The 13,397-nt window shown below is 40.1% G+C and overlaps 1 protein-coding gene across 1 annotated transcript in view; it reads right to left on the bottom strand.

Moving 5' to 3' along the window:
* RORB (RAR related orphan receptor B) overlaps positions 1-13,397 on the bottom strand; it is a 171,913-nt gene that overhangs the window by 36,720 nt on the left and 121,796 nt on the right. Inside the window, exons 2-3 of the mRNA XM_032477856.1 lie at positions 11,642-11,727; positions 6,995-7,136 (exon numbers count right to left, since the gene is read on the bottom strand). Of these exons, the coding sequence (XP_032333747.1) occupies positions 6,995-7,136; positions 11,642-11,727 (228 nt within the window). The remainder of the gene's footprint in view (positions 1-6,994; positions 7,137-11,641; positions 11,728-13,397) is intronic.

Raw genomic sequence — 13,397 nt, 5'->3', positions numbered from 1 at the left:
AAGCATTAGGATTGCTCGATTGTCAGATAGGAACCTGTTATTTCACTCTTTCCTAAATTGCATGTTGGGTAAGACCAAGGACCTGGAGCAGGGTGAGAGACACAACTTTAAATAAACCACATCATTTGCCTTCAGTTGGCTTTTGAAATCAAATGAAAACTGTCTTTGGAAAATGGCAAATTTTGTGAATCCAATACCCAGCAAGTGAGCCAACAGTAACCCTTCCTTTCGTATTCTACCACCCCGAAGTTTTATATTGGCCATCTCTTCTGGCAAAATCCTTAGCCATTCTGGGGAATAAGGAGGAATAGGCTCAGTCAGCACTCATAGAGTAATACGGAGATGCTGTGATCTGAATGCCTTGTTTCTTAACTTACAGAGCTTAACTTCCTGAACGGTTACAGAAGGTGACATTTTCCCTCACACGCTGTCAACTCCCATTGAACAACCTGCGTTGAGGGGCCACCTTGTCTAAATCATCAAGCACATTGCCGTTCAGCTCATGTTAATGGTGAGGACGATGGTGAACTTAGACGGTGAATTTAGAGGTTCCCCTCTGAGTTTCTGAGTTTCACCTGTTGGTGTTGGGAACTCAGAGACGGTAGGAAGAAGAAAATGGAGAGTAGAAACAGGTTCAGTTCCTGGATTCAGCCAGTAGGGCTGATGAGAATAACTTCTAAGAGTAACTAAACGGTGAGGTGCTTAAGAACACTCCAGCACTAAGGGCCCACAGAAGAGATTTCTGCTGTGAAAGAGGTGTCATCTCACATCCCCCCTCAATATTCCTCCAATATTTATCTTCTCCTTCCACTGATTACAGAGCTACCAAACTTCACCTGGGCATAGCTGTGGAGACCACATCGCCCAGCCTCCCTCACTGCCGGGTGTGGCTTCGTGATGAAGCTCCGGGTAACGGAAGCTGCACCCATTTCTGGGTCTTGGGGGGGGCATGTTCCTCCTTTCTGCCCCTGGAGTGTGGATGTGAGGGATGGATTTAGAGCAGCCCAAACTCCTCCTGTGTATCCTCAATCCTTAAGAACCTATGTTCTGGCTTTCTGACACTGCCTGAGTAGGAAAACAAAGTGGTAATTATCCAGTACTTTCTCTGAGTAAAGACGAGTCATGTGATTAATTCAGACAAAAGTCCCCTTTACACCTCAGTTGCCATTTTTGTAGGGTCTTAAATTACTGTGTTTAACTTCGTAGAGACACTGTATTAGATTCTGCTTCTCAGAGACATATTTACTTGCTTATGAATTGCAGCGGTATTTCCAGTTTGACCACTGACAAAATTCTCTAGTAACTTTTAGAGAAAGCTTTCTATGTCTGTAATATTTTATTCCAAATAATTTACTATGTATCATTCTCTAGGGGGAAAAAAAACCCTTTTTGTATAAGAAAAAAATAAATCATGATAAATTTTGGTTCAGAAAGAACTTTTTCTTTCCAAGAAATGCCACAGGCTTCTTTATTTGCTGACCCTCTGTCCTTTGCATTTATGCAGGTCCAGAACAGCTCTTTGTGACAGAGATAGGGAGGTGAATTCAACATTTGTATCTACTACTATAGATTAAAATTTTTGTTTTGGCCGGAGTAGACCTACTCTCTGATTTACTTTAGTAGAATAGTGCTGTATTTGTTTGTTGAAAATTTATATAGAGAGAAAATTAATAACGAGGAACTCTTCTGACTTGGAGACAGAAATATAGTGTCTCTTTTTAAACCCTTTCCACTTCATCCTTGGTTTAGATTTCTACCCACTGTCTACTTAGGTGAAAGGTACATTGTAGTGGGTCGACTACATTAGTGACCCTGACTCTTCTCGCCTACGTGTACGCTCTCCCCCATGTAAATGTGCACTGCCCTTTCATTCTCTGCAGGCATCCTGCTACACCCTTTGACTCAGGGTCATGTGACCTGCTCTGGACCAACAGGACAGTGACATGTGACACAAACAGAGGCTTACAAAGTGCTTGTGTGATTGAGTGCATCACCATGAAAAGGACTTGCCTAAACCAGCTTGCTGGAGGGTAAGATATGTGAAGCAGAGCAGAGCCATTGCAGCTACCCTGGTCAAGGCCATCTACCATCAGCACAGCTTTGCAGAACTGACCTGCAGCTCACAGAAGAGGCAGGAACTGGCCCAGTCAAGCCCCTACATATAACAATTTTAGGTTCAGAATTCTGCTGCTAACTATAGCTCTCATAATCAAAGCTAACAATGTCAAAAAAAGTGCTGCCAAGATCTTTGCCCTGGTAAACATCTGAAAACTCACTCAGTGGTGAATAGTTATGCCTTCTCCAAAACACTGACTTATCAAGTCACTGAGCAACTTAAATATTTTCAAAGAAAAACTTAAAGCTTCCCTATGTTTTAGAATTATCAACAGGCTTCATCCTAAATCTAGGTCTAGAGTCAATGACTCTAATACTATTTTAGAATAAAATTTCCATTCATTTCAGAAACACTGATGACCCAAAGTTTCACATTTATGCTCCTTCCTGTAATAAAAGTGGTGACATACTTGGGAAAAAACTAGAGTACTTGCAAAATAAACCTACTGAACTTTCCTGATATATAAATAATTCCTTGTCACCATTTGTAAATATGTTTCATTCATAGACCTATTTTAACAAAGGCTATATTACTATTTTATTTTCAAGTATTATTATTATTTTTTAATGAAAGCACTGGGGATTGAACCCAGGACCTCATGCTAAGCATGTGCTCTACCACTGAGTTATGCATCCCCCAAGTATTACCATTTTTCTTACCACTGCCCATTATTCAGAATGGCATATAGTTTGAAGTGTTTGCTCCTCTCAAATCTGAATTATTCTGTTAATGAGATTCACTTGACTATAGAGGCGGCCTCTTGTTAAACCGCTAGCTCTCAAAGAAACTAGTAGCACCATTCTGTGTACATTGCAAGTGCCTTATAAATATTCAATGATGATGGCATTTGCTCAGGATACGCTCTTAACCCTCATTTTGAGCTCACACTGGAAAAGAAAGATTTTACGTAGAAGTACTGGAAACCTTTTTGTATTTACCTGAATTGTGGGCTTCTACATGGAATGTAAGTTTTTGGAGTCACTATAGAGAAAAGACAATGCTTCTTCAAGGATTTCTGCTTCCTACCACACAACTAGACACATGTTTTTGCTTTCAAGAGGAACCCAGTTGTAGAACTATCATCTATGACTTTCCTGGAAGTTCTTTTTTTGGGGGGGGGGTGATTAGATATTTATTTATTTATTTATTTATTCATTCATTCATTCATTCATTCATTTATTTAAATGGAGGTACAGGGAATTGAACCTAGGACCTCGTGCATGCTAAGCATGCGCTCTACCACTGAGCTGTACCCTACCCCCTTATCTATGACTTTCCTTAGTCATTTTGGAAATTATTTTATCTTACTATCTTTGGCTGTAAAGTTCTTTACATTTATATCTCAGTACTTTCTCAAGGAAACTGCTCTCAATTTAACTCTTAAATTTCAAGAATTTCAAGACTATACCTTTTGTATAGTGCTCTAGGACTTGTAGACAAAATCTGATTCAATCCACCCAACCGTATTTGTAATTTTAAAATATTCTCTCTTATCCCTCCTCATTTCTTCTCCAACAGAACTTTCTGTGATGATAGAATGTTCTCTAAGCTTTCCAGTATGGGAGCCACAAGCCACGGGAGGCCTTTGAGCAACTGAAATATAGCCAGTATGAGTGAAGAACTGATTTTTAAATTTTATTTAATTTTAATAAATCTAAATTTAAACTTAAATAGTGGCACGTGGATACTATATTGGACAATGCCATTCTGTGTAAGAAGAAGCCAAATCTGTGAAACCCGTCCCTGTAGGGCAACTTCCATTTTTTTCATAGAAGCACAGCATTTGGGAGGGCACACACTTACTTGATCACTGCAAGGTAAGTATCATGTTTTCTCTCTGGGGACACAGTATCACCCTACTGATGCCAAAGATTTCTGTTTTTTGGGGTTATTTTGGTAGTAGCAATACAACTGGAAGTAATTTACACTAAAGATTCCTGCAACTAACATTTGTGAAGGGTCCAGTTTTAACTGGAAATAAATTAAATTAAAGTTAAAAGAAATTAAGATGGTGGAGAAGATTCAGTGGGCATATACATGCCACCAATTTATACACACATATACATGCAATACCTTCACATTTTTATACATACAAACACATGTGTATGTATTCCAAGTGGATTGGACTTTTGATTCTCTGCCTGAGCTAAATTTGAACACATTTGTTATTGCTGAGTTTGTATCTGCTCCTCCTATATGTGCCATGGCAAACAGACCACTGTAACAGTGGGAATTCAGGAGAGAATGAAAGTACAGTGAAGTCAACGGTTCCATCAAGCTGTCCCCTAGTCGCTACGTTACTTCAGGGACCAGGTGTGGTGAAGTTAACGTCCCTGGAGCCAGGCGTAACTGACAAACAGCAAATGCAAACATCAAAATGAGGATGCCACTTTAAGTCTGAGGGAAGCTGGTGCTGGGGTGTATGTAGAAAGAAGTTAGGTGTGAGGGCACCTTACCTTGGCTACTAGTACTACTGCCAAAGCGCTTTGAAAAGATTTGCTTCATCAAAAGGTAGGTTCAATAAATTAGTGGCAGGAGACATCCTATCTCTCATTCTTGAGCCCTTGCTAGACATAGCTCATCAGCCATAACCTCAGGGCTTCCTAATGTCTCAGTACCACACAGTAGACATCACTTATCAATAGGGAGATAACACCTGTTTACCTTCCTCGGTATTAGTGTGACTTACTTGGTTTACAGTACCCTTTATATTCAAGGTTTATAATAAGCTTCCTCTACATCAGTAGTAAAGAAGAAGTTGTTTTCCTTTAGACAGAATCATTCTTTTCCTTCTGCTGAAAGTCCTTCTCCCCATTTCCAACCACCACTCCCACTCCTGAGCGTTTCTCCTCATCATTAGTTTGACACAAGACATGCTTAGGAGGCATTTTTGAAGATGTCCCCGGAAGTCTCAGGATTGTCTCTGGCCCTAAAATTAAGGCGGATCATTATGTTTAATCTCCAGTATCCTTAGATGCTGTATTGCTTTTACTTAGAAGTTTATGCTACAGTAAGTTTCCTCCCCCTTGAGAACAGACTGTGGCCCCATCCACAAGTGATCTTTTGCCCTAACACACTTCTTTTATGTCATGAGATTCAGTCTCTTAAATTTTGTGGGCGGACGTCACTGAATCTGCCTTGAACCATACGCCCACCCCTCACCCATGATTCTGTTCAGCAGCACAGACCCACAAGCTCTCTCCTTCCAAATAGATACTTCCTCTTATTGCAGGAAGAGGTAACAAAGACAAATACTCAGTGGGTTAGTGTCTCTGTAAAATTACTAATGGAGCTTTTCAGATACTGTCAATTAACACGCTGCTTTCATATTATAGAAATGAGGTGCAAAATCATCAACGCAAATTCCCACAGAATTTCACCAAATAAATTCTGAAAACCACTTAACCCCCATCCTCCACTTTCTTCACTTTACGTATGTAGAAGTACAGCGCTACAAATTTACCCTGAGAGAATTTATGTGATTAGTAAATCTAGAAAAACAAACAACAGAATCAGCTAATAGATAGAAAAGTTTTGGAAACTTACATTGCTGTAGCTTTAAAAGCTACCTATAAACTGAAGGGCTGAAGGTCAGATTCTTTTTATTTTTGGAGGTCAAATACATCTCAGAGGTGTAATTCTATACACAAGTTTAGGTGAGTTGGAAATCAGAGAAAAGGGAAACAAAAATTCAAGATGCGACTATTTGGAGAATGCAAGCTAAGAAGTAAACAGTAGCTAAGTTTAGATATCATCTATGCAGAGCTAAATTTACCCAAATGAGTAAAAGGCCCACATTTAATTTGATAACATAAAATCCGTTTACACCAAGAGAAAGAGCGTGCAAATTATCTATATTTCTTTAAAATCTAGAAGTATTTCCTTTTCTTTCTTTTGTTTCTTTTCTGGTTCACACCACCTTGAACTTCATTAGAGGGAGTGTGACCAGACACAGAATCCACAGCGGTTCACATAGACAGAATAAGTATCCGGGGCTTTGTCTGTGTCTCAGGCTCTAGGTAAAAGAGAATTCAACAAACTCTTAGATGCCTGCTTTTAACCAGACCCTGAGGGAACAGTGGGAACAAGACAGAAGTGGCCCCAGGACTCAGGGCTGCTCGCAGTCTGATACAGGAGTGCGGCCCCCAATGTCAGGGGAGAAAGACTTAGATGAATAATTGAAAATGGACGCAAAGCTAGATGAAATTCTTTGTGTGAGTTGATTTGTCCTCCTTCCTTACTCTAAGAAGTTCACCTGGGGAGCCAAGCCACCCATTTGGGTTGGGCATGAAGGCAGCGCACACACCCGTCTATTATGAGAAAGACACCATCCACACAACCCTTCTAAGACGTGGACTTCCGCTACAGCCTTTGCAATCTGCGTGCCTCAGAAGAGTCCACACCCATTAATGGGGCTTCTGGGCTTCCCACAGAAGCCCATTCTGTTCCTGAGCAACTCCTCATGCTGAGCGACTTGTGTACCCGTCAGACTTATCCAGTGACCAAATGGTCCCAGTCTGCCTCGGACTTTCCAGCTTTTGCTCTGAAAAATCTCACGTCCCAGGAAACCCCTCATCTGCAGGCAAACCTGGACAGGCGGTCACCTTTCAGTCTCGGCCTATGTGGCTTTTACCTAACCTAGTTAGCACAGATTGCTCCACGAGCTACAGTACAGTCTTTCCTTTCTTCCTACGTTGTAGGCAATACTATATTTTCATCTGTTCTTACTTTTCCTCTTAATGCACTGCCAGCACATGGTTTTCTTTTCTTCTTATCCCTAATTCCGTTTGTCTAGAATTCTTCCAGTGGCTTCAACAGACTTCAGCAAAGCATCCAACTGAAAGCCTTTAAGTAAGAAATAGGAAGGCGATGCCTTACCATCTCTTGACATTCCTAGGGCAAGACACTTCTGCAGTCGGCAGTGTTGGCAACGGTTTCTGTTGGTTCTGTCAATTAAACAGTTTCTCTGCCTCGGGCAGGAGTAAGAGGCATTGTTCTGCTGGCTCCTCCTAAAGAATCCCTAGAGGGAGAAAGAGAATGGGAAGGAGACAGATTTATAAGACGGGAACCGGAGACCATTAACATATCCATCAGCTACATTTTGTACAGTGAACAGAACTAAGTTTAATTTTAAAAACTCTTTGGATACCTCTACTTGGATAGCTTACAGATGTTTATGCTGGGGAGAATTTGTACTCTCTGCAGAGATGTGAGGGTGTCATTCATTCAATCAGCATTTACTAGAGACATTTGTGAGCTGTGCTGTGCTGTTCTATGCAAAGTAAAGCTGAGAGGACTGTGGGAAAGGAGTGGCGGAGGAGAGTGTAACTGCCAAGCCGCATATGACGAAACGATGCGGACAGTAACACAGGCTTACGTCAAGTGCTGTGGGAGTGAGGAACTCAGATGCTGAGGCGTGCCCGCTCAGTACGTGCCACTATCTGCCTGGTTTCTAAGATGCACTTTTACCCATTTGGAAATTTTTGTATTTGGCCAGAATGCATCTGGAAGGTTGCTTTTTAGCCAGTGAGGTACCTTATAGTCAACTACATCTTTGAATAAAGGAAATATTTTATATAAACTGCTCAATAAAAAATAAACAATAAACAAAAAAAACCGATGAAAAATAAACAAGCTGAACGAACGTTCTCTGCTTGGTCTCAGGTTATAGCAGTATAAGAGGCTTTTATGCAAGTCAGTTTAGGCCCTTCTGGTACAATATGAAGTGCCTTGGAACATCCACCACCCTTGTAAATAAATCCACAGCTGAGTTTATTATTTTTTAAAATTTCTTTGGATACCACTCACCTTAGTTATCTGACAAAAAAATCTTACTGGGGAAAATAAGCATTTTTTCCAGAGATAAAAAAGTATCCTTCACCTATTTATTCACCTTTTAATCAGTTTCCCTAATCACTCCTTGCTCTTGAATTGCAATACAGCAAAAGTGCAGAGTGCCACAAAGAAAGCAGTGGTCTACGACAGATTTACCGAGAGAATTTTTAGGAAAAGATAACCCACAGTACCACCTCTCGGAAGGAGGAAGCCCAGAAAAGGCCCGCGATGGTAGCCCAATGTCCACCTTGCTGAGAGTCTTGGAAGAGGTCACCTGACTTCTGTCAGATGGCTTCCGTCTTTTCTCAACTATCAATGGGAGGATAGAGCAGGGCTGGGGTGACAGTGAGGCTGGTGAGACAATCATCTCAGTCACAAACTTAAGAGTTGCTAAAAGATGTGGTAATCGGGACAGATGTTTTAACACAAAATATTAAAGATCAACATTAATGCAAACCGTCCCGGAGGTTTCAATAAAAACAGGATTCAAATGATCAATTTTCCTTTTGTCTCGGGCACAAAAAGCTTGGCCAACCTTATGAAAAACCTCAGAAAAGGATGTGGGGCCAAGTCTCTCCTTAGAGAGGAGTGCCAATGGGTTTGTGTTTGAGTCCCAAGCCACTCAACAACAAGGACTAGTTCTGCCCTCACAGACCCACGTGCATTATTTACTTAATGGACCGGTGGTGGCAAAATAAGATACCTGATTGTCCAGTTCAAAAGAATTCATGAAGCCTTTAAACAAGAGATCACATCCAAGCCCCCTGGCATTGGAATGATGCACATTATATACTGTGAAAGTCGTCAGAAAGCACAACTACTGCCCATCGATCTTGATTAAAGATGACTTGGAATTTACATTTTACGAAAGAATTGTGTGGTTTTTATCTGTGGATACTCTAAGTGCCTCTAGGCAAAGGAGTTGACAGAAAAGACTTTTTTGAAGTCACAGCTACAGCCCTAATTTAAGGCCAATTTGACATTAATTGTGAAGCACTTCCTGCTTATCTGTTGCTCATTATTGCAAATAAGATTTTGGCATGAAGAAGATTTCACTGTAAATTTTTATTGAATGAAAAGGAGTCTGCATATGTGCATGAGCTGAACTGATGTTATTTTAAATGGGTTGTTTATGTTGACTCGAAAACAATATTATCAAAATTCAGAGACTCACGTTGAATGTGCTGACACTGATACCCTGTTCTGAGCAGAACTTCTTGAGTTTGCTATCTGGAGAAAAATGTAGCATGTTTACAAATGTAGGTTTTTCCATGAAATAAAAAAAAGTTCTGTGGTGTACAATGTCATTTTGACTAAAACCTCAGAATATGCTTCAAAATAACAGCATAATTTCCTTAATTATGGATTTCTTCTTAATTTTATTTTATTTTTTTAACTTTTAGAGGAGGAAGTGGGGATTGAACCCATGATCTCATGCATGCCAAGCATGCGTTCTCCCACTTGCTCTATACCCTCCACCCTGTGGTTTCTTCCTTTAAATAGAAAAGATGACAGGAGCCTAAACACTCAGTCTTGGTTATTGACCTGTTGGAATATATTTGTTCAGTAGTTAAATCTTTTGCAAGTTACTGTTTAAAATCTTTTGCTCCTTAACAGGAACATATCTTCATATTTTGAAATCAGACATTTTCCACATACAACTTTATACAACAAAACACAAACCGTCTCCACTTGGACATTGATCTAAAAAACATTTTTTCGTGGATACTCTATAAACTAGACCAGAACTCTTAAAATTGCATAAACCAACACAGTGGTAGAAGTGATTTCGCTGGAGAGGATTCTGATTCCAACATTATTAGTGTTTAGGAAGAAAATTATTTGTTGACCTGCCCGAAGGAAGTACTAACTTATTCTAGGAGGGTGAAACAAAAATTGCCAATTTGTAATTTCGCTTTATTGTTTCTTCTGATAAGCTGAAAAAATTGCATTAAAGTGGATAACATGCAATTCTTAATTGTAGGTCTGCAGAAGCACAGAACGTAAGGCACATCTACTGATGTTCAAACGCGGATTATCGCTAATCACCTTGAAAGCAGGTCAATATGTTGATGAGGTTAGTCCAGTAATGTTAGCCTCCCTCCTCAACATCCCTGCCCCACTTTATTCTCATTTATTCCTCTTTCTTTTCTTCCCACCCCTTTCAGTTCCAGGAATCACACTTTTTGAGATTATTATGGAGACACTGCCAGTTTTTCACATAGTGTGACTATTCGACAGTTACAGAACGTTTTGTTTCATTTATATTTGAATGTCTCTTAGGATTAAAGTTGGCTCTTAGAACCTATGACTGTGCTACATCTCCTTTAGTTTACTGACCTTAAATTAATGATTCACTTGGTTTGCATCTTTGATCAAAAACATACTTGCTTTTGCCAATAGCTCTGCCAGTCTCTCCCTTTTCCCTCCCAAACTGTGGCTGCATTTCATTTGTTCGGGTTACACATTGCCCTTTAAAATTAGTTGCAGAACTGTTTTCATGTCCCCTTCGATATTTAGTCTCTCACTCTTTCTTTCCTTCTAAGGATTAAATTTAAAAATTTACTGTTAGGTTTCAAATGCTCTTATTTCAGATTAAGTTAATGGCTATTCTTTCCACTTTGTATTTTTTTTCTTTTAATGGAGGCACTGGGATGGAACCCAGGGTGTTGTGCGTGCTAAGCATGCACTCTACCATTGAGTATTTCCTACCTACCCCGCCCCCACCCCAAGCTTTGTATTTTAAGAAACAACTTGCTCATAGGAATTATTCGTCTTTGGAAGGTTTGGTGGAATCTGTTGTGGAGGAGAACACTGGACTGAGAATTAAAAAAACCCATATTCTCTCACTAACTAGATCAATGATGCTGGCCAAATGACATAATCTTGTTTATACCTCAGGACCTCACTGTGGCTGGGGGTATAGCTCAGTGGTAGAGTGTGTATTTACCATGTGTGAGGTCTTGGGTTCAATCCCAAGCATATCCATTAAATAAAAGAGTCAAAAAAAAAAAAAAAAAAGACCCCACTGATGAAGTTGGGGCAGATGACTTTTCTGGAATGTGAGACAAAGCATGGTCACCTGCACATTGCAACTGTTACCTGGACTTCTTTCTCCAGCAGAGATATAAGCTCATTAGTTTCTTTCTTTTTCTTTTTTTGGCAGGGGGAGGGGGTACTTAGGTTTATTTATTTACTTATTTATTTTTAGAGGAGGTACTGGGGATTGAACCCAGGACCTTGTGCATACTAAGTATGCACTCTACCACACAGGGCAGCTATATCTTGCCCCCACTCCCAACTCCCCTGCCATTAGCTTATAATCTTTATTTTAACCTTCAGTTTCTTTCCTATTGATATAAGTGTGCTGGAGTTTACTGGACACAAGGCTGTTAAAACAGCAAATCAGTATTTATATATCTCTGTAGATGTGAATCATTGAAGCTTTTAAATATCAATCCATTTTTAAGCAGCTGCTGCTGAGTTAGACAATGACAAAAAGGTGAAAGGCCGAAGAACAGAAAATCAACCCACCCACCCACCCAGCAAGAAGTCCTGAGTGTCAGCAGCAGGCACAGGAATCCTTTAGCAGACCTTCTTTCAAGAGGTGTCACTTCTCGCATTGTGAAGTACACAGATGCCTGAGGCCAGCACGGAGGCTGCCGGCAGCGCTCGGCTAAAGTCTCATACCTTGCAGCCTTCACACGTGATGACTCCGTAGTGGATCCCAGAGGATTTATCGCCACAAATTTTGCATGGTATCACTTCAATTTGTGCTGAAAGGGGAAAACAGACATTTTGAGCTTACAGAGCTGTCTTCTTCTTTTTCACCCTCCTGTCTCCCTCCCCACCTCTCCCTGCTGTGGCAGTGTTTGGAGACAGCAGGTGTGGGGTCACCCACTTCTGTTTGAATGGCTTTCCTAAGCTGCTTCTAAGTGAAAGGGCATCCGTTTACCACTGTCTGTTTTGTTTTTCTCTAACTAAAATATATATATATAAAACCAGGGAACGGAAGTTTTTCTAACCTCTTGCTTTCATTGTTTTCTCTTTTTGGAACTTGACCTTGATGTAGTGTGACTTAAAACTCCCTTGAACCTGTGGCTTTGGTTTTCTTATTTTGCACTTCAAACATTAAATCACAGAGAACTATCACATTGCCTTATTTCAAAACTGTTTTAAATAAGTAAATAAAGCAACACTGGAAGGAGTGGAGGTGACTTTATACATTATGTGGCGGGATGTTTACTTGTGAAAGTGCCAATGACGAATCAGTCCAATATTTATTAAGCATGTATACATGCACTAAAACAATAAAAGTTGTTGACACAAGGTAACATATACTAGTGACACCAATAATTTAATCAAGAAAACAGAATAAATACACAGAGATATCAGGGAAAAATGATAAAGCCTGTGGGTACTGTTACCTGAATAGGAAATAAAATGATTTCATTGGCGTTGAAGACATTTGATTCTGAAGATTCTGTAGGATTTGGTAAGACTGAAGTGAAAGGCAAAAGGCATTTTTGCCAGCAGAATGGAATGAAGGAGGTCCCAAAGGGCCGTGGCTTGTGCTCACTGAGACAAGCAACCTGGCCCTGGGGGAAACTTGGGCCATATGGTTGGACAGAGGGAGTGATAGCAGTTTACGGAGCTCCTGGGATTTAGGCAGAAGAATTTTCACCTGACATCACTGGCTTTATGGAATCGAAGAAATGATGAAAGTGTTGGCTGGAGTACCTTAGAAAGGTGAGTTCGGCAGGCTAACCAGAACAAAGGGAAGACTAACTAAAAGGCAATTCCTAACCTGGGTGTTAGGAAATGCAAGCGTGAATTACATCGGTGGCCGGATAAACGGAGAGGAAGAAGCAAATAGAAAGGTAGCTCAATGGGAGAGTGGAGAAGGTAAATGAAAGAAAGGATACAGAGGTGGAAATTGATGAAGAATCAGAAGTGACTTCTAGCTTCCTAGCTTTGACAGTAAGATTAAATAGTAGGTTTGATACAAATAGCATGGTTAGTAAGGCAATTCCTTTGTGGAATACGGTGGGGCATAGAGTTTCCATTTTGCCTGTGTGCAATTTGGTGTGATGTCTTGTAGATACTCGCGCATAGAACCTCTTGGAAAGATGATTTTAGAGGTAATGGATGCATCCATAATATAAACTTTATTTGGAATGTAGTAATTCCTTCGCCTCTGATAGTATTCTAAGTGTTGTTAAAATTATACACACCAGAAAGATCTGCTGCTCCCGCTCCCAATTTAAAATAATTATGCAAAATATGCTTCAAAATGCTTTATACATCAATCTGCCACGTGGATGGTTTTTTACAGTTTCTCACCTTTGAATATACAAAACAAATAAATGCAAGACAGAACCCTCTTTTTCTTATTGTTCTACATTAAAAATCACGTAGCTTTAGGAGAGCACATCACTTTTGAAAC

Source organism: Camelus ferus, chromosome 4 (genome assembly GCF_009834535.1).
Source record: "Camelus ferus isolate YT-003-E chromosome 4, BCGSAC_Cfer_1.0, whole genome shotgun sequence".
In the NCBI taxonomy this organism is placed as follows: domain Eukaryota; kingdom Metazoa; phylum Chordata; class Mammalia; order Artiodactyla; family Camelidae; genus Camelus; species Camelus ferus.
Note: the sequence above shows the minus strand (reverse complement) of the source record. Positions and strands in the feature narration are given on the sequence as shown.